Consider the following 24,790-nt stretch of genomic DNA (forward strand, 5'->3'; position numbering starts at 1 on the left):
GATTTAATGGTGCATTCTGACGGCGCTTTGACCGTGGCGTTTATATGGGGTAATCTGTCACAGACAAGCCCGGGACAAGGGAATACCGAGGCCCTGGATCTGGTGATGACATCCCTACGAGGCCATTCTCTCTTTCAGAGAGCATTAGTGTGACGTATCATCCACTGGTTACACTTCGGCGGGGACAGGAGTTTGCCTGTCTCATAGAGCAGAATGCTATAGTTACATTGTATCGCTGTCTGTGCGCTGAGGTCGATTCATGATAACTTTTCTAGGTACTAGTACTGCTGAATACTACGCTCTCTTGACTTAAAGGGTTCTCGTGTGGAGCTGGCTGCTTTCCTCACGAAGACTTTTAAGCTGCCTTTCAAACTCCTTGTTGGCCCATTCCCAGTAGCCTGTCCAGACACCTGCCGCCGCCGTGTTGCTAGTAGCTGCGCCAGCGTTTCCAGTCATTGCCTTCATCTTGTCACCCAGAAGAAGCGTTACTCTCAATATGCTCTTGTTGGTTTCTTCTTGCTTCTCAACGTCCTGTTTGACAGCATTGTCCTTGAGTTTAATTGATAGGACTCCACGGTAGGCCTCGGCGATCGAGTCCAGCCGTCGTGCTGTCTCATCGGGGTCGATCACGATGAGCTTGGTCACCATGAGGTTGCAAAGTTGACGAATGTCGTTGTCATCCTTAAGACCAGCAATCACTCTGTCATAGAAGTCGATATTGTTAATTCGTGTAAATGCCGTCTCCATGAGTGCATAGAGGGTCTCGTATGCGCTCTAGATTGAAAACAATATCAGTGTCATGTCTCTTTATATGAAGAGAAGGGGTAGTTCACTCACCTTGCGCACTTCCAGGCCGTCATCGACCTTGTGCTTGAACGGGCCCAGCATGACCTCCCGGATAAGCTCCTTCTTGATGACCGATTCGCTGAGAACAAAGGGTAGGAGTTCACCTAGATGAGGCAAAATGAGATCGGGCTTGTTGTGAGCGGCTGAATTCAACGTCGTCATGGCCAGTCGTCGGATTTCCATATCTGAATCTTGCAGCATGACTAGAAGCATTTCGATGAGGACATTACGAAGCATGGCATCAAACGTCTCGTCGCTCTCGGGAAGTGTGTATCTGACTGCTTGGACTGCCATGCCTCGGATTCCTGATGAGTGATCCTTTAAGAGTGTCTAAATCCAATAATATTAGCATATTGTTTACTTAGAGTTTTTTTTTTTTCACAATTGCAAGGATTTCTTCTGGATGTAACTTACCTGTAATTTGGGCATAAAAGTGGTAGGGTCCAGGGTGGCGAGGCGGCCGACGCACTCAGCGCAAATAATCTTGTTGTCAGCATTCGATGAGGCTGCTAGGAGCTGGTCCCAGATGGGAGTGGCGTAGCCTCGAAGATCGGCAGACTGTGATGAGATTGACTGCAAAATCTCTTTGATCGACTGGATAAGCAGATACTGGGTATTGCCCCCACCCTCCATTGTTTTGAGAATAATTGGGAGATACTCGGGAATATTTCCAGAGCCAGCCCTGCCAAGGGCGATGGCAGCGGCCAGCGACACCTTGTCTGGCTCTGAATGAAATTGGTCCAAGAATAGCTGAGGCTTCAAAGGCGATTTATCCCCAAGTCTCATTCCCGACTCTCCAAGAACAGCGAGGGCAAGGCTCACACCAGCCTCATCTCCACGTTCTGTACTGCCATGGAGCTCTGTAACAAAACTGTCAAGAGAGACACCAGCTGAGGTACCACCGGTCACTAGAAGGGTTCCAATAACCTTGCCAACGACACCAGGGTCGCCCTGAACGCTTACGTCTTTCAAAAGACCTTGCATAAGCGGTTCGCCGGCGCCACTCTGGCCGACGCGGCTGATCAAGTCAAGCAGCTGGTCGAGGACGATGCTTGCAAAGTGCGACTTAAGCAGTTGGCAAAGCGCGCCGATCATCTCTTCGTTGATGATCAGGTCCGAATGGTCCTTTACCATGTTGCCAAGAATGATCAAGGTAGGGCCGAGGAGGTGTGTGTCGCTGTTCTTGATGGTGGGCAGCAGAGCAGAAACAATTCCCTGGATAGTAGCTGGTTCTAGCTTGCCTTGAGTGGCCGCTGAGAGCACGAGGTGTTTGAGAGCCTGGACGCTGGAGCCTCGCAGAGAGCGGTTGGCCTTTCGTAGCTGAGCCGATAGCTCCAGGGCGACGTCTTGGATCCAAGCCTGCTCTAGCTGGTCCGGAGAGACAGCAAATGCTGCAACGTTATCAACGGCACGAACTGCGGCTAGACGTGTCGTCTCGTTCTTCATCCTCTCCTGAAGAATATTCAGAGCAACCGTTCGTTTCTCGGCCGACAAGAGACCAGATCCTTCCGCACTAGATGTCCTGGAAATGAGAATTCCTAGAGCATGGATAGCACGTTGTCGGACCTCCGCGTCAGCGTCGTTGGCGGAGCCACGATCCACGATGACTTCGTAAAGCTTGTCCAAGTCGTCTTTGAACTTTGATCCGGCAGTGCGAGCTCGTGGAGGAGTGATTGCTTTGACAAGCTCTTCTGATGTGCGAATTGCCTCACTCGAGATTTTATAAAAGCGGTCATGAACGGCCGACGCAACTCCGGCAACGACCTTGCTCAGGTATGGCTGAAGCACTGAGGATGAATGTGTCTTGGCAATATCGCTTATAAGCTTCAACGAGGCGACGCGCAGGGTGCTTGGAGTTGCAGATGCAGAGCCTCCTGCGGCGGCAAGTGAAGACGAGATCGAGCTGGTGCCGGCAGTCTTGACGGCATCAACGATGGGTCCGATGACTTCGGGGAAAAAGTCGACAAGGCCGCCATGCTGAACAGATACCAGGTCATCTAGCATACTAACGATTGCCTGCTTCGTTGGCACAGTTTTCCCCTTTAGCTGCTTGGTTGCGGCCTTGACGATGCTTGGCGTTAGTTTGGAGAGATCTGCTCGTGGACCTTGAGCAGGAATCTTCTCTGCGCCAGGCGACGTGATGCCAGAGCCCGCCATAAATTTTGCAGCGCTTGATCCCCCGGCACTGCTTTGCCTTCTCCTCTTACGGTTGACGGGGATCTGGGATACCATTTCAGGCTCGTACTCGTCTCGAGTGAGATCTACTGTATGGAGGCCCTCGCCTGTCTTGCGGATGAGCAGCGACAGAGCAGAGATGACCTCGAGACGAACGTTTTCCTCCCTCTCCTCAATACGCTTCACAAGTTGTGGGGCAGCTTGGTTATACAAGACACCGTTGTCCAAGAGATCGCCGCTGCCACGGGTGGAAATGAGTGTGTATATGGCTTTCGCAGCGCATCGACGGACTTTCCAGCTTGCGTCGTCATCGTCATCCTCAAAACCGTCGTCATCTTCGAACTCGTCATCTTGATCGTCCTCTTCCTCCTCATCGACATCCATGTCTTCGTCGTCATCCACAGCATAATTGGGATCATATTTCAGATAACGTAAGCAGGAGGTAAGGGCATCGTCTGTGAAAGGCCGCATCTCTTGTGGGCAAGAAGCCAAGAATGCCTCCAGCGCGACTAAAGCAGTCTCTCGAATTTCGTTGAATTCTGGTCCCAGATCGTCACCATCGCTAATCTTTTCCGTATGAGCTTCGAGCTCCGCTTCAGACAGGGCGGCAAGAATAAAAGGCGTTGTCTTTTGGAGGTGCACGCCGAACCGAGGAGGAATTGACCGGGCCATGCTGCCCATTATTGAAATATAGAGACGGCGGGTGACTGGAGAGACGCTGGTATTGGATAGATCAGTGGTGATCCGATTGATAACATCTGCCAGATGAGCATCGGATAGATAGACGGCAAGCATAGATATAGCAACTACTGCCCTCTTCTTGACCACAGAAGAAGCCTTGTCCCCTTGCAGTAGCTGCAAGACGACCTCCTGCATCGCTTCCACCTCAACTTGCTGTAGCAAGGGACCAAAGCATCGCACAACTTCCACTAGCACATCAACGGCTTCAGCGTTGACTCCATTTTCATCCTGCAATAGTCCGGTCGGGACAGCAGGCAGATTGACTCTTGGTGCTTGTGGGACTCGCGTCAAAGGACCGGGTCCAATGAGTCTGGGAATTAACACACGGCTGATGGCGTTATATGCCTCTTGGATACTAGAAGTGCTCGGAATGCCTGGGATAGGCCGAGGGAGTGCGGTGATAACGGCTCGCAGGGCTAGCGCTGGCACAGCGGTATCAACTGAGTTCTTGAGCTTTAACGACGAGAGCTTATCGATCATGGGAGCAATAATGGGAGTCGGGACTTTGCCCACAAGCGGCCCGAGACTGCATTTGACGAGGCGTTAGTAACTCTAGCATGACACGATGCAGGCTGGGATGCTGAACAGACCACTTAATCGCCAGGTTCTGCACCTCTCCATTCTGATCGTCCAACGTCTTGATGATGCCATCGACCGTTCTCGCGGCAATGTTGTAATCGTGCTGAAGAAAATCCTCTCTCGCAGTCGTGAGCAGCTGAAGCAGGTCGTTGAGGGACATGAAACGAAAGTCGGGATCGGCATCGCCTAGCTTCTGGACATGGCCTATGACGGCCTGGGGCGTGGCGGCAGAGGCGGCGATGGAGGCCATAGTGAGCTGGTGGAGGCTGCTCCTCTCTGTCTGTAGAAGATGAAGTGGTGCCAATCAGTGCATCTACCAGCAGCTTTTAGGCGTTTGATGCTGAAGCCGAGACGAGAGCTTGTCACGAGATGGAGGCCGTTTTGGTGGTGTGAGGCAGCAGTGCGAGTAGCATCGAGGTTCAAGGTTCGAGTTGGAGGCTCGAGGATTAGGCTGCTTAGTGGGGTCGAGCTCCAGGCGGGGCGGGGTGGCAGCTCGTGGAGGGAAAAGGCCCCCCAAGTCAAACGTCACAGCAGGCGTTGCCCCACTAGAGCTGTACGTTGGTAATGACTGCGCAATCTCATCTCTGCGCGTTTCCCCAAAGAATCGTCTTGCTCTATACCATCATGTTCAAACATGTCTCATGATTGATTAACCAACTGCTTTTGTTTGAATTTACAGTATAGCAGGCATGGCACATAAAATACTCAGGAATGTTGGCGGAAGAAACGTAGCAGAATGGGTAGAATGGCCAAGTTGGCCTAGGGTAGTGTATGTAGGTAGTGTACATGTATGACAAGACAAGCTGGCTTCTGTCTCTAATTGTAAAAAGGGCTGAGAAAGAAAAAAAGGACACAAGGAAAGAAGAGAATATGCGACATGAGATGTTCTCGATGACAATATTGAAATGCGTTGTGGGATTTTACCACATAAGTTATGGCATCTAAACAACCTACTTTAGGTCAAGTTAGTAGCAATATGTGAAGGGGGGGTTGCTCTCTTTTCAACTTGAGAAGATGGTAGGATGTTCTGAATGAATTAATTATGGGTTTATACTAATGAATCCAAAATGTCTAACCATAGTTCAACTTGAGCCTTTTCCCCTTTAGATAGAGTTATAAACCACCATCCTAATCTAGAACAACTCACGGAGACGTTCGGATACGTGACACGGCCAATGATGCTTGGCTGCCCAATAGAGGCAGTACAGAAAGACTCAATGAGGGCACCAAGTTTCACGAACTGCTTAACAATAGCTTAACTCCGATGTTGGTCAGCTTAAATAGTCCAGCCCACCGTATAGTCTGGGCGAGTCCGGGGTAATTATCAATCCCGGCATCGTGCCGAGTTTATGTACGTATGCAAAGTAGATAAAGATGATCAGCTGCGCATGGCATCCTCCGCGGTGGGTCCGGCAAGTGCCGTCTTTGGCTTCGGGGGTTCGTCTATCTCGCTTACATCGTAAAGTATCATGCTTGTTTTGTAGACTTTCAACATCTTAGCCCCAGATTCTGTTAGTGTATGTAGCATGATTAGATATTCTGCTATGCATTGTCAATGTCCCTTGAGAAAACATTTGGCGTCGGGGGTTACTCTCGGGACCAGATGACGAAATGGAAGGCATTCTTTGGCGTAGAAGATTGTCTATATAAGACAGAGGGTCCAGAGGGATAGATAGTTTTTTATTATCCGCATCGAAATCGACAAGCCGAGAGATTCAAGTGTACAAAAACTCAATAACCTTTAAGTTCAAGCTTTATAAATCCGCATATTTCCTTCCTCCAGCGTCTAGTTTTCACAACAACAACTACTACTTCCCACGTTATAGAACCCTTTACGAAACTACAACACCATATTAACATAAAGTATCAGCAAAATGTCAGCTACGGAAGGATTCAAGTCAATCGACCCAAGCAACGGTCAGTTCGTCAAGGCCTACTCCACGGCCACAGACGCAGAGGTCTCTGCTGCTCTCGACAAAGCGCACAATGCCTACACCAAAGTCTGGCGATCCACCCCTGTGACCGAGCGCGCAAAGATTCTTGCCAAACTTGCAGACTTGATCCGCCAAAACAAAAAGGAAATGGTAGAGCTTGGTACTACAGAAATGGGCAAGCTCATTGCGCAAATGGAGGGCGAGATCGACTTCATCATCTCAATCATAGAGTATTACGCCGACAACTCTGAAGAGTTTAGCAAGCCTGTTCCCGACCGACACGTTCCTGGTATGCAGGTAGTCACCGAGTCTCTCGGAGTCATCTTGGCTATCGAGCCTTGGAACCTCCCTTACTATCAAGTCGTCCGGGTGGCTGCCTGTCAACTTGCCGCCGGCAACGCAGTGCTGGTCAAGCCGGCGAATAGCGTCGCGGGCTCAGCCTTGTTTTTGGAGAAACTGTTCCTTCAAGCAGGAGCCCCAGCTGGCGTGTTCCAAGTTGTTCTCGCCACCATCCCCCAAATCGGCACCCTCCTTGACGATTTCCGTGTCAGAGGAGTATGCATGACAGGCAGCGAAAGAGCTGGCAGGGCAGTTGCGGAGCGAGCTGGAAGGAATTTGAAGAAGGCTGTCCTTGAGCTCGGTGGTTCGGACCCCTTTATTGTTCTTGAAGACGCAGATCTTGATGAGGCCATTCGCATTGGATTCGACAGCAGGATGGAGGGCATGGGCCAGGTATGCGTGGCTCTTAAGCGCCACATCGTCGTTGGTCGTGAGCGAGGCGAAAAGTACAAGGAAGGCTTTGCCAAGCTCATCAAGGGTATGAAGGTCGGTGATCCTAAAGATAGGTCTACCACTGTCGGGCCTCTCTTTGCTGAGATTGGTGTAACAAGACTTCAAAAGCAGGTCGAGGACGCCAAGGCTGCCGGCGCTACAGTTGTAATTGGCGGAAACAAGATTGATCGCCCCGGTGCCTATTTCGAGCCCACGCTCATTACAGACATCTCAAGAGAGAACCCGCTGTTTTTGGAGGAGGCTTTTGGCCCTGTGGCTTCTCTGTACGTTGTTGATACAGAGGAAGAGGCCATTGAGCTGGCCAATGCAACTCCCTTTGGCCTGGGCGGTGCGGTTGCCTCAGCCAACGTCGAGCGCGCCCAGCAAGTTGCTGCGCAGATTGAAGCTGGCATGGTGTTTATCAACTCTGGACTCAATGGCCACCCAGGTCTTGCATTTGGTGGCGTCAAGAACTCTGGTTTCGGTAGAGAGCTGGGCGAGCTTGGATTTCACGAGTTTGTCAACAAGAAGACGATTCGTGTGCATGAGAAGTATCTGTAAACTCGAGAAAGTTTAACTGTTATACGATAGGAATGAGGTATACTTGTGATTTCAGAAGATAGAGCTAGCAATTGAAGATTACTGAATGAAATAATTTTGTACGGATAACTTCGACTTGGGCGATATTCAATAATAGTATCTGGTGATAAAGAGAAGGTATGGACCTTTCATAGGTATGCAGTTGCTGCACATATTGCTGCATCGAATCAGAACGTCAGGAATCTAGCCGTAGCGAGTACAGGTTGAATTGAAAAACCTTGATTATATAAAATTTTTCCTTTACATATTACTCAATTAAAATCTCTGCGATCATTATTTTATGATTTTTAGATATGGAGCTCCATGTGGTGTAAATATGTGGGAAAAGTTATCCAGCACCCTAATTCTGTTATCCAGCACTCTAGCCAGTATCTATACGTGCTTGTAGGCTACTATCAAGTACTGCATCTGCTACATAGGTATACAACGTCTGCTATATTTGCTATATTAACTACTGCTGCTATATCTATGACATCTGCTACTGTTGCTACTATAATTTTAATATAGACTAGTCGCCTTATTAAGCCATAGCTGAGGGGCGTTGGATAATAAAACTGGGGTGCTGGATAACTGCTACCTTAAACATACATGTAGGCTGTATGTGAGCTCTGACAGCAATTCGTTCAGCGCCTCTCGCGCTGTAAGTGCCCTGTGCTTCAAGACAACACCCCCACAGTAGTCCTTGGTGCAGTGAGCTTTGAGCGTGCTCATATTTAGTTAGATTCCTCCATATCGACCACTACTGAGATAAAAAACAGCAATACAAGCTAATCATATTTCACACATTATCACCATGGTATGTTCATTAAACCCAACATCTCTCTCTCACTCAATAACTAAGTCATATAACCCAGAACAAAGACTCGTGCTTCAATTACGTGCACATGCATCGCTCCGGCGACGCGGATCTCTTTGAGGACTTCTGCAAAGACAAGCTCCCCGATGACGAGATTTACGTCCCGCCTCAGCATCGGCCCATCAACCCAGAAGACGAGGATGACGTGGTACCGGATCAGCACGCCGCATTTGGAATCCAGCGCGCGACGCAGCGCGTCAAGGAGCCCTCGTGGAAGGACCTGGGCTTGTCGGATTTAATGAGAAAGGGACCCAGCTCAGAGAGCAAGGCTGCTGGGCCGAGTAAGACGTCAAAGGCGTTGCCGCGGTGAATGCGATTTCTTTCTTTCTTCTTGGCGAGTCAGGATGATGGGGCATTTATACATTTTGAACCAAGCGGGAGTAGAAGCTCTACAGGTTTGGAGACTGGCATGGCGTTACGGCGGCTAGGAAGCTATAGTTATCAATCGGATTTTTTATCTCATCAGTTCTACATTGTGCAAACAAGCTACATTAAATTATCGAATTTGTCTACAGCCTGTAGTAGCCCTGAACCGACGTATCAATCAAAGCAGACGATTGCTGACCATGCCGCCAACTCCAAAACTCCAATCCATTGTGCCCATTCTGTCAAACTCCGTCTCGATAGTCTTGAATCAGCCATATCAAAGCGTTTAAAATCAAGTCTTGGCCAAGAAAGCCTCCCTCTCTACCACTTCGCTCCTGAACTTGACCAGGAAAACAGTCTTTCCGGGCCACATCTCGCCCTCTCCGACAGTATGTGCCGTCACCCTTGCAGGGAAGTCTGCGCCGTCACATACCCCTTCCACGACTCCAGCCACAAAGGCGGCGCAATTTAACTGGCTCATTTCGCGGGGTACGCTAATGTATTGGTTGACGAGCGGCTCGTTGTCGATAATCATGTACTCGTCTGGCTTCTCTGCATCCGTCGATTTTTCTAGTCTGTCCGCTTGTCTGCCGAAGAGATGCTGCCATACGTTTTGTTTCACGAAGTGGAGGAGAGCAACTATGTTTTGGGGCCGCAGCTGCGTCCGAACGGGCTCACGGTAGAGAAGAAGATCGAGGAGCTTGATGCCTATGGAGTGGCCCTGAACGTTGAGTCTAGAGTGTGTCATGACAACGTTAGTTTCCATCATGGTCTTGTCCGGGAGTTTTGATTCGAGAAGAGACCAAATGGCCATACCTGTGTTCCAACTCTTGGATTCCCTTTACGCGCTTCTGCGCATACGCGACCATCTCGGAGAACAGAAAGGCAAAGCTGGCCTGGCTGAGCTCGGACGCCTTGGTGCGGTTGAGCGGGCGGTGGTAGATGGTTTTGCCATTGCTGGGAACGCGGAGGCCGGAATCTTTGCCCGTGGAGGCGCTGGAGGGGAGAGACGACATCCTGAAGCTAGCGATTACCGGGCGGAATAGCGGCGCATTGCTGTCTCTGCGATGTGAGGGCTCTCAGGTGGAAGCGGACGAGATGCGGCGGCGATGAATTGATGTGAGGGATGGTGGCACTTGCATGTAGCTTGTACCTTTGTGAGAGATTCAGGACGTGGGGTTGGCTGACTGTACTTGGCTGTACGTACCTCCTGCCCACCCAAAGGGCGACTGCCTGGAAGGACGACGATTACAAGTCACTTTTCTTCCATATTCATCACATCTGCATTTAATTGAGCAAATTCGACAAGAACGCGTTATTATATCAATCATGGCCAAACAATAGGATATATCGAAAAATGGCCCTATGCAGTAAATACGAAAAAAGATAATTAAAGGCCTCCAATACCAATGCCTGACTCTCCGTGGCATCTACACCATGCGTGACACTGCCAATTACTTCGCCCCTTCAAATTGTCGACGGAATCCATATTCTAGTAACACCCACGGTCTCAAATAGTTCACTGAACGGTCAACACTTTGGAATTCGCTTCCTTCTGTCGCAGTGAAGCTTCCACCCATTCTGATACTTCATCCAGTGCTCGGCGCGGAAACTTTTTGCGCTTGAGGAGGAACCCTTGGATCTCTGCCGGGGAGAAGATGCCTTCTGGGATTCTTCGACCAAATTCCTCCGATATGTCTTTCATCTCTTCAGCTGTGACGGAGTCTAATTCATCAAGAGAGTGCCTGGGTGTTGGCTGGTCATTCATCTTTTCTACCACCTCTTCCACTCTTGCCGTGCCGTTTACCGTCTTCGCCGTCTCCTTCATGCGAGACGCCTCATACATTCGATGAAATAGCTCACCGGCCTGGACGCTGCTGGCATTGCTGAAATTAACTTGAACGTCTACTCTTCCAGGACGGATCAGTGCCTCGTCAAGAGCCTCGGGTTTATTGGTCGTCATGATGAGAATTCGGCCTTCGTGAGATGCGACGCCATCAATGGCATTCAAAAGTCCGGATAAAGATATGCCTTCCAAAGCCGCCGGGCTACTTTTGCCGAACCCCTTCTTTCTAGAGCTTCGCTTCTTCGGTTTCCTTTCGGGTTCGCTCTCCGACTCGCTGTCACTGGTCTCCGCCTTTCGCTTTTGCTTCTTTTTTCTATCCTTCTTGTCTTTGTCTTCCTTTTTATCATCTTCTACTTTATCCTCGTTTTCTGTGTTGGGGTCTCGTCGCAGCCCGGCAGTATCAATATCTTCCAGAAGGACTATGCATCTGCGCGGGAGTTTAGTGAATAGTGTCGCCAAGTCTTCTTCGTTCACGCCGGGGTCCTGCAGACTAATGACATATATATCGATGCCAAATACGCCCGCTAATGCAAAGGAAAAGCTGGTTTTACCGGTGCCTGGTGGTCCATGGAAGAGATAACCTCGCCTCAACGGAATTCCTCGAGATGCGTACCATCGAGGTGTCGAAGGATGCAGATACTCATTGATGTCGGACAGAATGTCGTGTTTTTCGCAAGAATCGAGGACTACTGTTGACATGGGTCTCACGGGGCGTCGTGCCACTTGCTGCCACATGTTATGATCTCGCCGTTGCTCTTTGACTCTTGGGCGATATATGGTTGTTTTCTGACGAGTGTCATTGTAATACAGGGCTTTGGCATCCGATAGCAGCTGCTTAATAGGGTCTTCACAACAGTCAGTGATAAATTCAGAGGAAAGGGCATAGCATACTAACCTATTGAGCGTCCGAAGCATGAAATCCTAACCTCTTCAAGATCCTTCATCGGGCCGCCCCAAGAATGAGTATTAACGAACGACTCCTTTTTCCGGTGGACTCTGAAATATGTTCCCTTGTGCCAAAATGCCGTCGAACCCATAGCAGGGACGAATCTAGGACTCTGTAGGCACATACGTCAGTTTAAATCGTTTCTCAAGTTACCTATTCACCAACAAATACGTACCGATTTAGCTGCTTGGTTGGAAAAGTTCAGGTACATGTTATCGCCACCGTCAACTTCGCCACCATTCGTCCAGAATAGTGCACCTTCTAGTTCGTCTTCTTCCTCCCAGGCACTCTTCCAGACAGTCTGAGCCATGAGATACTGGTTGTCTTTTATACTTGGATGATGAGATAACCATTTCATGAGATGCATATATATGTGGTCGTCTTCAGAGACGTACATGGCGCACATGAGATAATCGTCAACAAACCGCTGGATAGAGTCATAGATCTGTGAACCGATCTTTAAGGCACCCCATACGAATCCTAAAATGGCCAGGACCATTGACGGATCCAGACCAAATTGTGTGCCTAGAAGTCGATAAACGAAAAGGATCAGTTGCGCGAGAGGCGAAGCGTGACCGGTCGTTGTCAGTATGGTATCTACCATACCGCCGGCAACAAAAGGAATGTTTGAGCTGCTGTCTCCCCCCGCAGCATCCTCTCCTCTGAGATTGGTAGTGAAAGACGAAGCATTGAAAGATGATGTATTTGCTACAGGAGTGCTAAAGATGGGAGGAAGGCTCATCCTACTAAAGGAGCTGACGATGGACACAAGGGTCATGATGAATGCTGAGAGGCGTGAACCAAAATAGAGGTTCAACGAAAGGCAAGAGGCTTACTATTTGAATGAAAGAAAAAAGTAAGCTGGATATCAGCTTCTAGCTCAACACGTCATCCCATACTATCTATTTTCAGCAAGAACCGAATGGCGAAAACGAAAGACAAGCGGCGGCGGTAACTCCCACGCCCCTCGGAGACCCGATACTTTCTTGAGAAGAGCCTAGAAAGATTGCTAGGCCCAACGCACCAGTTGTCAGTTTCATGTTGCATGGTATGCTACAATATCAAGCTGCGTATGGGAATGACAGCTGCGACCTCTCTTGAGACCCAGCGAATGCGGTTCTGCCCAAGCAAAATGCCTGATCCCAAACACTCTTCTCCTCTCCTCTACTTTCTGCTTCCTGTTTCGGTTTGAAATCCAGACCTGAATTCAAGAACAAGGCCAGGGCACATATCTACAAGTACCATTTGTAGAGAGTCTGGCGCTGCTCTTGGTGGCGAAAACAACTAGAGGACGAGGTTATCCTCGGACTAGGCCGCGAGACTATGGTCCGCTATTCGTGGCTGGACAAGGCGGTTACTCGAGCAATCAGACGAAGGAGCCCTGCGACGGAATTCCGAACTGCAGCACCACCTTTTCAATCGCCGGCGGGTAATAGCGCCACTGGCCACGAAATAGCGCGTCGTCATCACTCTTGCCTCTCTCTAGTCTGCCTGGAGCAGGAATCTTCAGCGCTGGACCCTCGAGTCCATTGTACGCATGTGGCTCTCGGCCAACCAGCGAACAAAATGGCCCAAGTTGGTTAGAAACGTTTGGGGGAGCGTGCTATACCGCCTCTACACTTCTGTTGGCTTGCAACGTCTACTGCTGCCACGCCCACTGGGCAGTTTCTTCTTTCAATTTAGCGGTTCTCTCTCCATGGTAAGTTCATTTTCGCCTTGTTGTTCCTATTTGTTGATTCATGCTTGGCCTGCCGCTTGGTTGGGCTTCTCTGCTTTTGCTTTAGCAACTTGCAGTTTGCAGCAGATAGTCAGAACTTGTCAGAGTGACACGGGACGGATTGTCTCTCATGCAGTGTCATACGGACTGAAGACTGCGTCATGCGGTGGCCTCTTAAAGCGCCTTTGATTGATGGATTCGAAACGCTTCGGTGTCCGCCCAACGCATCGAGGCCAGACCTGAGTGCAACGCTGCCCGTCCATGTCAACAAGTGCGAAAATAGGGTACCTTTGTTGTGTGTAGACCTTTTTTTGTACAACGCAAAACGGCATCGGGTCTTAAGGCCGCGGCCGATACTTCTTTCTTTGGCATCTTATAATAGTGAGCTGGCCAACTGCAGGTCCTTCGGAAACGGTCCAACCAACGTGCATATCCCACGCTGGGGCGGTGCGGCTCTTACGGTCACCCGCTAAGCGAGGTGGAAGCTGTCCATAAGAGCTGGAGCGTTTTCAGGTTGGGCGTGAGCTATTTATGTAGTACTTGTCGTACCGACGCTGAGCAATACCTACTACTTAGGCTCTCGCTTTTGATCGACTCCAGACGAGAGAGCAGTTCCGATAGGCTGGGTCGACAAATCAGAGTGCAGCGCGATGGATGATGCGCACCCAACGTTACGTTTATAAATCGACATGTCAGAAGGAATGGCATTACTATCGTAATGTCATGGAGCATCTTATATGCATCCTCTGGACCCATTTGCGCTCCAACAACAGAGGAGTAAGGATTCCTACTGCCAAGTGGTCTTTAGCATGCAAGGAAGTCGATGGCATGCTCTCACCGTCTCCTGTTCATCTTCACGCCCGAGGCATAATTCTGGCTTTGTTGGCCCTAAGCCAGCCCCTCTTGCAGACTGCCTTGGCTATCAGACAAATCATGCCTGATGATATGTGTGTGTGCCCCTGTAAAACAGCATATAGTGCGTTTTCTCTTTGTCCGATGTATCCATGTATTATGCAGTCATGTGTATTACTGCTTTTACTAACGTATAACAAATCCCAAATATTGGTTGCCAACGATGGGCACACTTTCTGATCCTGCAATTTATTGGGTAAAAACGAAAAACAAAAGGACAAATATTCTATACCATGTCTAACCCACAGTCCGCCTGTCTAACACGACTGGTTATGACTCCTCTATCCGGCCAATGCTTGCTGCTAGTCTCACCGAAAATTGTTCCCGTTGGTTTTCTTCAAGCTTGAGCCTCAACTGTCGCCTCCTCGAGCTTTGCCGCTTCCAGCTTCTCTGCCAGCACACTCGTCTCTACCTCTGCCTTCTCCTCCTCGGCTGTGTACTTGAACCCCGTGACGCTCACGTCCGTACCGCCAGAGAGATACTCCTCGGACTCACCAACGGCCTTTCCAGCGGCTGCCCACCGCACCAGCTTCTGCTCCTGCTTCTGCTTGCACATCTCATTGAGGGCAGGCCAGTACGTCTCGTGATCGTACTCAAAGTCCAGGTCGCCGTTCCAGTCGGAGCTCCACAGCTGCTCCGCGGGCACATACTGCTTCATGTCCTCGTTGAACTTGAGCTTCTCCCGGGTCACGGGGTCAATGAAGGGGGTAATGATCTTGAAGAATCCATTGACAATCCAGGGCACTGTCTTTTGTTAGCTGGTCGTCTTCTCCCGGGGAAGTGTAGAGAACTCACCGTTGATGATGAGCGCCTTGCCCAGCCTCTCGGGATAGTGGTTCTGCAGAATATGCAGCACCTCCCTGGCCGTCGACACCGGCACGCTCGTGTTCTGGCGCTGCTTGCTGGGCTTGAAGTTGATCATCAGGCTCAGCATCTCCACGCCGGGCGGCATCATGTCGACGACCCGCTCCACCATGTAGAACAGGTGCTGGATCTGCCGCGGGCTGCTGTCCGTGTTCTGGCGGCCCGGGTTCAGGTACTGGCACGGCCGGCCCTGGCGGTCAAACCCAAGGATGATCTGCTTGCCCGTCTCCTGCTCCGGCGAGATGTGCTCCGGCGTGAAGTCGTCGATGCCGTACTCGCGCCGCCACGCCAGCGTCGCCAGCAGCCGCTTGGCCGCGTCGTCGACGGACCACTTGGTCGCCCGCAGGTATCGCAGCAGGCAGTCGCGCGTCAGCCACGAGAATTCGCGCTCCGTCAGGGGGCCCGACTTGTCCTTTTCCTTTTCGCACTTGACCTCGCTGAAGGCCTTTGCTTTCTCTAGCAGCGCCTCGTACTTGGCTTGCTGCTCTGTCGTGAGGTCTGGCCGCGGCACGGGTTTGGAGTCTGCGGTGGGAGCCGCGATGGGCGTTTTCCTGGGCCCTTGTGATGGTGATGCTGCAGCTGCGGAAGCCATTGTGATCTGTTTTTATTTTGTATGCCACGTGTGTGCTTCTATCCCTCCAATTAAAAGTCTATGTCGTAGACTGTTTTCGCAAATAATGAGTGAGAGCTTCACTGTGGTCGGTGAAAGGAGGTGAGGACACTGTGTATATGCGATTGGCGATAAGCCTTTTTGGCGGCTTGTTGTAAATCCCCCCTAATTTCGCTATCCTCGTACTTTGCTGCCAAGACAGCTTTCTCACTCCCTTTTCAACTGCAAATTTGAATCCAACTAAGAGTCCGAGAGAAAATTAAAAGAAAAGAATTATACTTTCAACCTTGCTGTCAATTAATTTAGAAAGAAAGAAGGAAAATATTTTGATCTCAGACGCAGACCAGAGAGGCTAATTTTTAAACACTGCAGCTGGGAATTTTGGAGTGCCCGGAACTCTCCCCTCCGGGACCGACCGCCGGACTGCCCAATCTTTAATTTCCATTACCCCTGCGTCTTCCCGATCTTTTCCTCCTCACGCCATCTTTCGTATTCGGCTTTCTTCTTGTTAGACTTTGCTCATCGTATAGCTGAATACGGTTACCTATGATTTCTTTATATCATCGCATTCTTATTGCCGCTATCTTGTACTACTACTATTGCCATCGGTAGTAGCTCTCTTATACTTGCACTTTTTCACACCATCTTTCACTTGAATCCATCCGCATTTTATCCCTGTTCAACATAAATCAAATGAGAACTATCGTTCATATGTATATAAACAATCATCACAGCTCCATTCGATTCTTCTTTTACTTGTAAAAATCAAGAGAGATTGCCATTTGTCTAGTCTGCTCTGTATCCTCAAAACTCTGAAAACCCCTCCAACTTAGATTCAACCAACCCATCCCTAATTTGCTCTCTCTCGAAACGCTCCAGTCGCTAAGAAAATTATATATGCACGACTTTCTATAACAGCAATTCATAAAACCCTTTCATCAAATTTCTCGCTTTGTTGTCTTTTTTCTCTCTTGCGCCTCTGAAACCAGCAAATTTGGAGGCCAGTCTCCCATTTCCCTTTGTGTCATCATTGCAAATGCCCCCGTCTTCCGTATACTAATATTAAATGCCGGCCTATTGTTTCGCCAACCCGCTTGCGCCCGTCGTACATGCTTCCCTCTGAACTCTGAAAATTAAGTAAAATCCAAATTAGTACGCTGCCCTGCTTCTGCTGGGCTCTCTATGCGGTTTGCGTGTTGCTCTCTCGTCTAGTAACCGATGGCTTGTTGCTGCATCGAAACCACAAACATTCATTAGATAGTAAAGTCTATTTATCCCCGGTTAGTAAAAGATACTCAATTTGATTTCGTTTCCTCAAGGTTCATTCAGGATAAACTTACTTGTCTTCTGCCAGCTCTTTCTGCCTAACGTCTTCAAATCCTTGCTGGCACTGCATCCAGGCGGCCGCTCTATCCTTTGGTCGAATCTTCTTGACCCAAAGTCGAAAGTCTCCTGTAACCGGTCGGTGATCGCTCACTCTTACTTCGTGCCGTCTATAGTCTAATTGCTGCACACGACCGCGTCCTCGGAACAAAAGTCGATCGCACCATGCGGGGCTTCTTCGTTTCTCGCTCGTATCGTATGTGTCTGTTCCTACGTCGTATTTGTAGGTTGGTGCAAACGTAATCGGCAGCTCTTCGAATGCTCGCAAGCGAAGGGCTGGGTTGCGGCGGCGCGCAACAAGCAGCTGGTCACGCTCAAGGAGCTTTGCCAGGTTGTTTTGCTCCACAGCCTTCACCACTGTATCTCGTGACATAGTGTCGATGCGGTAATTGAGGTCGCCATTCCAAATGCAAAGCTCATGATCAAGAATCATGGAGCCATCTCCACCGCCGCTGAAGGTGTCGATTCGACTTTCGCCGTCACGTTCGACGGGGAATAGGCTGGCTTCGAGAATGGCCGCCGCATCGTTATGGCGTGAGCTGGCCTGGGTCTGGCCCGCTGCCAAGTGGCAATTCACGAAACAGAGAGACGAATCGTCGACTTGGAACCTAACGGCAACGGCTCCCTTATTTCCATGAAGACCTCCCATACCTCGCTTCACCTCAGCTCCGCTCAGATGCGTTATCCTTTCCCTTAACGAGGCCTTGACAAAAATGCAGGTAAAAAGTCCAACCATAGGTGCAGTGTGCAGGAGATGGTATAGATGATCTCCTGGCATGTAGTCGTCCAAGGTTTTGAGTAAGAAGTCGCGCCAGTCTCGATATTGGTGACTCATTCGTTCCTGATCTGTCCCCTCTTTCTTTTTCGACTTAAGCAATCGCTTTGCTGTCGCCTTTTTATCTTCCAAGTCAACAAGTTCCTGAAACCCAAATACCAAGATGTCTGGGGAGCCGCTAGACTGCAAAAGGTCTTGGAAGAATGTGGCATCGCCGTTAGAGTATCGAAGACTATGAGGGGTAGAAGCGCCCGCATTCCATGTGAATATCAGTGTTTTGATCTCGTCAAAGTCGCAATATGTTGTATCCTTGGATTTCATCTCGTCTTCAAGCCAGTCGTCTTGCAACATGCCGTCCCACACTTTGATCCGGCTATCCGCACCTAGAGAAACAACTTGCAATTGATCGAGTAGGTAAGAGCTGGCAAAGTCCACTTTCATCCCCAAGATGGTACTGTCATGTGCTTGCCACTCCTTCAAAATAACCCATGGTGTTTGAGCAACGTCGTAGACAACAACCTTTCCCGTATTGTATCCCGCCCAGATATACTGACCAACACCTGATAGTGTATTGATTTTCCATGTGGTGACATTCACAATCGTCTTGCAAGAGTAGTCGGATGTAGACCAAATGCTGACTTTTCCATCAACGTGTCCCAAAAAGACTTTTCCGGGATAGCCTTTCATCAGCGTACCGGAGGTTACGTCTCCCGCTCCTTCTATTGTGATTGGCCTTGCCAAAACCTGAAATGGCCTGTGATTATCTTGAGTAGGAGCAAATATCCGTAATTGTTTGCCAGTCGCTTGCCAAAGCTCATCCCCAACCACTATTGAGAAAGTCTCTCCCTTGGGAATCTTGAAACTTTGATGAGGATAATTATTCAAATTCGGCTCTCCGCTGGCATCGGGACCCCAAACATGTAAGTTTCCGCCTTCGTCAACAGTCCACATCTCGTTCAGGTGTCGGTATATCTTGGTAACTTCCGACTTTCCATGGATACCCGGTTTGCTCATTGATATGCGCTCCGTCGCAATTTCAACTTCCATAATCTCTCCAAGATTAGTGCCAATCCAAACTTTGGAGCCTTCTTGATCGGGGTCACCGCTGGGTTTAAACGATACAGCCGTGGCCTTGACGCCTTCTGTGTGTGCCAAGCTGACAATTTGCTCTCCATCCAGCATGCTCCACACCCGAGTCAGAGGGCCAGTAGTGCAAACATATTGCCCGCAAACATCGAAAATACGAGGATCATACTTTGGTTGAATCTCATAGCATCCTTTCTTGATGAAAGGAGGTCGGCGGTTAGTGCTCGAGATGTCGGGGTATACTGTAATCTGGGCAGGGGGGTCGGATTTCGGAATGATCGCTTCGTTGGCAGCAGGTGCCGGCGCGTGTCTTACCACAGCAGTGGCCACAGGCGCTTGGGGCGTACGGACATCCAAGATAGCATGATCTGCTGTTGATACGTCCACCGTCGTAGATCGCCCAAGTGGCTTTACGGGTAGTTGCTGGGTAAGAGGACCGGAAACGACTCGGTTTGTGGGAGGTGGCGGAAGAGGAGTGGAAGCAGTAGCAGCCTGCGCCTGGTTCGGAGCAGATGGTCGCGGAGGTTTTGGGGGCGGCTTTGTTCCGTTATTTGGCATTGGATGCTGTGGGGGAATATCAGTAGTCTGAGGTCGTGCGGGCAAGGCAGGGCGGACATCCCCAGTGAGCTGAGGAGTAATTGGAGCCCTGACTAAGCCCAGAGCATTCGGCTCTCCATTGTGCGTTGGTTTTCGCACAGATAAGGATGGGCGGAGGGTAGACTGAGTAGGCTGAGTAGGCTGCTCAAATACTCCGGCCATCTGCTTCGTCCTATTCGGTCCATCATTCGGTTGCTGTGGCCTCGGTCGCAAGGGCAACTCTGGCGGATTGCTTTCCGCCCTGGCTTCGGAGCCTCGCGAGACGCCGCCAATTGGAGACGACTCCTGGGAGCGATTGGACCTTGAAACAGCCGACCTGCCTCTCACCTCGATCCCGGTAGCCGATCTCATCAACGTCGTCTGTGATCGTGGCGCTGGTGGCGGCGGCGGCGCAGGCTTCCAGTCCCTCTCTCGTTCCTTTTCTCGTTTTAGCTCGGCGGATCGTCTGGGAGGCGGCGGTGACGGAGCTTTCGAGATTCCTTGCTTTGGAGATCGCGGCGTTGCGGTACCACTACCACCCCCGTTGCTAGTAGGACTATGCGGTCGGCTCGGTATCCTGAGCGGCGTAGGAGATCGGCTCGGTGTGGCGGATGTAGAAATCGCAGCCGGACCTAGGAACGGCGACTGTTCACCGGGAGCGATGTTCAATGTGCTCCCCTTGGGGGGCGACAGAGGAGGTTGAACTGTAACTGCCGGTGGGTGAGGCAGCACCTGAGGCTTCAACGCAACAGGCGGCGCCGGCCGTGTGGACAGGGGAGGCGGTGGGATCAGTGCCCCTCTATCGCGGCTTACAGGAGACGCCGGAGCAAAAGCGCGGTCCTTGAGATTCGACGGCTTGACGGGAGCGATCGGGGAAGCAGGGCCATGGACAGAGTCTTGCCCCGTCTTGAGGGTCTTTAATCTGTCTGGCTTTGGCCCTGGCGAGAGTTTTCGCGGCTGGAGAGGAGTCGGAGCAGAGGTAGGCTGTGACTGCGACGGAGGGTTGACATTCATGTTCTCGAATCGGGCGAGCAGCGACGAGACGGGCCTCTGGCAGAGCGAACATGGTCATTAGAATCAAGGCATCTAGCGATGGGAGGAAGAGGACTCACGATAGAGGAGCCATCAGGCCCGTTGCCCTCTGTTTGGTCTATACTGGGGGAAGACATGGTTTCTGGACGGTGGGGTTCTGGGCAAAAATACCCATTACACCCGCAGCTTGGTCTCTTAATAGATCATACGCGCACTGAGATTTGGACGAGTATTCTGCAGGGCGCAAAAGTAAGATGTAGATGGTAAAAGGACGTGTGTTCGGACTTTCGTATAGATAGGCGTGGGAAATGCTGCAGTCTAAAGGGGCGTGAGGTGAGGATTTTCGAGGGGCCGATTGGATCGCGGTGACGAGTCTGAGTTCGGCTACGCAGCCTTGTTGATTGTGCAAAAAGGACCTCGCTGATCAACAACTAGAGCATCAAAGACGCTTCAAATGCACGACGAGAAGCGCACAAGAAAAGGGGGGAGAAAATGCTCCTGTCGCGGTCCTGGCAGTGAAATGGAAGAGCTACCAAGCTTTGTTGAGGTGCTTGCGTGGTCTTTAGGAAAACGCCCCAAATGACGATCTATGTCATATTCAGAAACCGGGCTTTTAATTTGGCACTGTAAATTGGATCTCGGTAAGGCGACCCCTGTACAGTGTGAGTTGTAGCGTCCACGGGCCGCCAGAGCGCTAAATTTGGCCCTCAGGGCTGCCCTGTAGCACTGACAGCCGGCACCGCCATCAGTTGAAGCTGCCGATGCGCCAGGCCCCGTTTGCGTCCATTGGGTGTATCACCGCCTTTGCTAAGCTTTTTGATCGAACGATGGCTTTCTTCTAGCATCGCATCAGCCCGGCTACTCGCAACTTGCCGTCTCCACTGCCCACGACATTCGACAGACTCTTTGGTATCACCGCAAATCTTTCAATCATCACAATGAACAGCGTATGAGTCTCTCTGCTCCGGGCACAGGCGTAGGCATTTGCTGACTGCTCTCTAGGTTCGATCTTTCTGGTACTACGAATAGCCCGCTGATCCCGGCTTGTCACTGCCTCCAGGAATTCTTCAATTGCTAACATTTCTTTCAGGCTCGGATGGGGCTCCCTCTTTGTCGGTAGGCAGATGAATAACATTTTCTTTGTCCAACGCTCGCAGCTGATATGAATTGTCCTTGACAGCCGGAGGCGGCGCCTACTACTTCGCTAAGCAGAACGTCAAAGAACAGCGCGTGGCCAAGCTCAAAGCACAGCGTGAGAAGCAGGCAGCCAACTGGGCCTTTGAACACGGGGAGCCAGCATCTTCCGGCAACGGTGTGAACGGTGGCGCAGCAAGAACCGATTATACCGGCTCGCCAAGTCAGGAAGCAGGTAGCGATCCCGCGGCAACAAGACATGCGCCAGCAACAGAGTCCGAGCAGGTAACCGAGAAGAGCAAATACGAGAGTGCTATACCGATGCGTACACGCAGAGGGGACCGTTTCAGTTAGAAATAGCAGAGAACGGAAAATCGTAGGGAGGGACGAAGGAGAGTTGGGCAGCTGGTCTTGGAAGTGCTTGAAGAGACATTGAGCTCGCCGCTGTATTCTATCATGGTGTAAAATATTGCCCTTTGCCGGGCTGCATGTCTATAGTTTTCGCGCCACACGTTGGGGACCTGGATAAGTCTATTTCTGCAACCCGAATCATTACTAGAATGGAATATTATTATTGCTCGAAATCAGAGCTGAATACTTACATAGCTTTGAGAACGAGGGAGTGAGACACATAGGAGGCGACATTCAGAAGCCTGACGCAATGAAGCCTTTTTTTTTTTTTTCTTTTGCGCCGACTATCTGGGGCCTCCCCGAATTGAGTATTAGAGATATTCTACCCAGGCTTTGCACAAATAGCTCATCTCTGCAGCTTCCAAGAGGAACATCATCTAGAAAAGTCCCCATTGCATGCACTTTTACCTCTTTCACTCAAACACGCTTGCATCAATTAGCCTGTCCCTATCGCGAGCTTCGGAGCTCCCTCAAAGCCACGGTGGGGAGCACTTCCGTAGTTTTCCCGCTACTTGCGACACAGACGCCGAGGCTCCAAGAATAAATTCCAGCTCGCCTTGTCTCGCTTTACCAAGGCCAACCAAAAAGCCGTCTTTGCCTCAATTTGTGAGGCCTTGCGAGAGCAGACTCTCTCTCCGCATCCCATTCCTGGGTCGCGCCTCTTTTCTCTCTTTGCCCACGATGGCTTCTCCCGAGCTGGCCATCACCAAGGCGACGCTGTCGGCCACGCTCTTTCGCGCCGACCCGACGTCGCTGAACCGCGCCGCGGTCGATTCCTTCTTCACGCTGCTAGACGACGCCATCATCCAGTGCTCCCGCCAGAACGTTCAGGTTTGACTGACTCATTGCTCGCCAAGCATATTCGTCGCAATACCGTCGCTCATGTTTGCTAAACTCCTTTCCTCGGGATTAGAAATGCAAGGCTTGGATAGTCGACAACGTGGTCCCATCCGCCGCGCGCTGCACAGCCTTGGGCAAGTTCTGGGCCGTCCTGTCAAAGAATCTGGCCGCGGAGAGTGACGGGAAGAAGCGCCGCAGCGCCAAGAGACGGAGGCTGCACCTCCTCTACATTGTCAATGATGTCCTTTATCACGAGGTTGTGCGCCAGAGCAACCGCAAGCTTGGAGAGACGTGGGCTGGGGTTTTGCCTGCCATGATTGGGAATGCGGCGGCTTTCGACAATTGCCCCAAGCATAAGAGCAAACTCAAGGGTCTGATTGATTTGTGGGAGGAGAAGGGGTACTTTACGCCAGAGGTAGTTGGGCAGCTCCGCACAGCTCTCGCAAACGGCTCTGCTGAGATTACGGCTGTCAATCTTGAGCTTTCGGAGAGCTCTCTAAAACTCGCCAAGGACGCGCCGTATACTCTACCCTCCTTCCATGGCGATGCTTCCATCCCATGGTACGATCTTCCCGCGGGTACCTGGCTACCTCACATTACACCAAACTCTTCCAGGCCCATGATCCCCGATCAAATCCGCCCCATTCAACTCGCGGCAGGGCCTGCGGAGAAGCGAGTCGTGGATGCTGTCAAGATGCTGCTGAAAGACGCAGACTACATCTACGCTAAAAAGACCGAGCCGAGCGACGACCTACAGACGGGGTTCAGCGAACTAGGCGAACGTATCATCGTGGACGAAATTACGGGCGAGGTGATTGGAGGGAAGAGTTACTACGGCTGGTCTCGCCAGTTCTGTGAGCGCATGAGAGAAAGACAGAAGAAATCTGCAAAGGCATCCGGAGAACGCTCACAGTCCGCATCGAGATCACGACCGAGATCAAGATCAAGCAGCTACTCTAGAGGTCGATCTCGAAGCTCATCCCCACCTTCGTTCAAGCGACCTCGGCTTTCAGCGCGCGACAAGAGTCGTAGTCGAAGTCGCAGTCGTGGTCGCAGCTACAGCCGGAGTCGAAGCCGTAGTCACAGCCGGAGTCGAGATGGCAGCCGTAGCCGCGGCCGCCACAGCCGCAGTCGGACCCGTAGTCGTGGGAGATATAACAGCAACGACGCATCCAGTTCCAGATACCGGTCGACTTCACGCCAGTACAATGATCGCTCTCCTCAACCGCCTCAACCTCAGGCACCGCCTAATATGCCGCCAATGCCATTCCCTCCTCCTCCCAACGCCATGGCATTTCCGTTTCCGCCTCCCCCTCTGCCGGGATTTCCACCACCCCCGATCCCTCCTGAAATGATTGCTCACTTCATGAGCATGAACCAATTCCCCGGCGGCCCTATACCGCCACCGCCACCGCCACCGCAGCAGCAGCAGCAGCAGCAACCTCAGTCATCTATGTACAACAACCAGTTCGGGCGCGGAAATGGTGGCTTTAGGGGTCGTGGAAGAGGCGGATATGGCCGTGGTGGCTACAGAGGGCAGTACTAGTACCTAATATCCAATGTCTGTTGGAGATGTTAGTTTGCGATGCAGGGCGTTCTGGGACCTGGCAATGAAGTTGCCTTTGGGATTGTGTAATGGTTTGTCGTAGTATCAGCTGGCTGAAAACATGGGATGATCTAGGCTATCAAGTCACAGAGAAATAGTAACAGCTTCTACATCAATTGAATCTAATGAGATTAACATAACTAGTAGTGGTTTCTCCATACCGTCAAGGTGCCGCCTTCACGAT

General features: G+C 50.8%; 10 protein-coding genes across 10 annotated transcripts; 5 read left to right on the forward strand and 5 right to left on the reverse strand.

Annotated features, from left to right (window-relative positions):
- Positions 1-309: 309 nt before the first annotated feature.
- TGAM01_v204331 (hypothetical protein) lies at positions 310-4,591 on the reverse strand (the record flags this gene model as incomplete). The annotated part of the gene is made up of 4 exons (XM_018808248.1): positions 310-774; positions 838-1,176; positions 1,261-4,288; positions 4,353-4,591. The coding sequence occupies 4 exons, from the start codon at positions 4,589-4,591 to the stop codon at positions 310-312; spliced, it is 4,071 nt and encodes a 1,356-aa protein (XP_018658519.1).
- Positions 4,592-6,215: 1,624 nt separating this feature from the next.
- Positions 6,216-7,607, forward strand: TGAM01_v204332 (succinate semialdehyde dehydrogenase; the record flags this gene model as incomplete). Its single annotated transcript, XM_018808249.1, has 1 exon — positions 6,216-7,607. One exon carries the CDS (start codon positions 6,216-6,218, stop codon positions 7,605-7,607), a length of 1,392 nt encoding a protein of 463 aa, XP_018658520.1.
- An 832-nt stretch (positions 7,608-8,439) lies between these two features.
- Positions 8,440-8,812, forward strand: TGAM01_v204333 (hypothetical protein; the record flags this gene model as incomplete). Its single annotated transcript, XM_018808250.1, has 2 exons — positions 8,440-8,442; positions 8,501-8,812. 2 exons carry the CDS (start codon positions 8,440-8,442, stop codon positions 8,810-8,812), a joined length of 315 nt encoding a protein of 104 aa, XP_018658521.1.
- A 348-nt stretch (positions 8,813-9,160) lies between these two features.
- Positions 9,161-9,884, reverse strand: TGAM01_v204334 (trafficking protein particle complex subunit 5; the record flags this gene model as incomplete). The annotated part of the gene is made up of 2 exons (XM_018808251.1): positions 9,161-9,602; positions 9,685-9,884. 2 exons carry the CDS (start codon positions 9,882-9,884, stop codon positions 9,161-9,163), a joined length of 642 nt encoding a protein of 213 aa, XP_018658522.1.
- Positions 9,885-10,387: 503 nt separating this feature from the next.
- On the reverse strand, positions 10,388-12,438 carry TGAM01_v204335 (hypothetical protein; the record flags this gene model as incomplete). Its single annotated transcript, XM_018808252.1, has 3 exons — positions 10,388-11,559; positions 11,610-11,772; positions 11,836-12,438. The coding sequence occupies 3 exons, from the start codon at positions 12,436-12,438 to the stop codon at positions 10,388-10,390; spliced, it is 1,938 nt and encodes a 645-aa protein (XP_018658523.1).
- A 2,188-nt stretch (positions 12,439-14,626) lies between these two features.
- TGAM01_v204336 (hypothetical protein) lies at positions 14,627-15,745 on the reverse strand (the record flags this gene model as incomplete). The annotated part of the gene is made up of 2 exons (XM_018808253.1): positions 14,627-15,033; positions 15,085-15,745. 2 exons carry the CDS (start codon positions 15,743-15,745, stop codon positions 14,627-14,629), a joined length of 1,068 nt encoding a protein of 355 aa, XP_018658524.1.
- A 1,354-nt stretch (positions 15,746-17,099) lies between these two features.
- On the reverse strand, positions 17,100-20,752 carry TGAM01_v204337 (hypothetical protein; the record flags this gene model as incomplete). Its single annotated transcript, XM_018808254.1, has 2 exons — positions 17,100-20,633; positions 20,696-20,752. The coding sequence occupies 2 exons, from the start codon at positions 20,750-20,752 to the stop codon at positions 17,100-17,102; spliced, it is 3,591 nt and encodes a 1,196-aa protein (XP_018658525.1).
- Positions 20,753-21,553: 801 nt separating this feature from the next.
- Positions 21,554-22,103, forward strand: TGAM01_v204338 (hypothetical protein; the record flags this gene model as incomplete). The annotated part of the gene is made up of 4 exons (XM_018808255.1): positions 21,554-21,562; positions 21,618-21,631; positions 21,706-21,731; positions 21,796-22,103. 4 exons carry the CDS (start codon positions 21,554-21,556, stop codon positions 22,101-22,103), a joined length of 357 nt encoding a protein of 118 aa, XP_018658526.1.
- Positions 22,104-22,841: 738 nt separating this feature from the next.
- On the forward strand, positions 22,842-23,960 carry TGAM01_v204340 (hypothetical protein; the record flags this gene model as incomplete). Its single annotated transcript, XM_024549401.1, has 4 exons — positions 22,842-22,991; positions 23,074-23,561; positions 23,616-23,854; positions 23,914-23,960. The coding sequence occupies 4 exons, from the start codon at positions 22,842-22,844 to the stop codon at positions 23,958-23,960; spliced, it is 924 nt and encodes a 307-aa protein (XP_024405865.1).
- A 292-nt stretch (positions 23,961-24,252) lies between these two features.
- TGAM01_v204341 (hypothetical protein) lies at positions 24,253-24,546 on the forward strand (the record flags this gene model as incomplete). Its single annotated transcript, XM_024549402.1, has 1 exon — positions 24,253-24,546. The coding sequence occupies one exon, from the start codon at positions 24,253-24,255 to the stop codon at positions 24,544-24,546; it is 294 nt and encodes a 97-aa protein (XP_024405866.1).
- Positions 24,547-24,790: the final 244 nt, after the last annotated feature.

This window comes from Trichoderma gamsii (genome assembly GCF_001481775.2).
Source record: "Trichoderma gamsii strain T6085 chromosome Unknown Scaffold_12.2, whole genome shotgun sequence".
Lineage (NCBI taxonomy): Eukaryota > Fungi > Ascomycota > Sordariomycetes > Hypocreales > Hypocreaceae > Trichoderma > Trichoderma gamsii.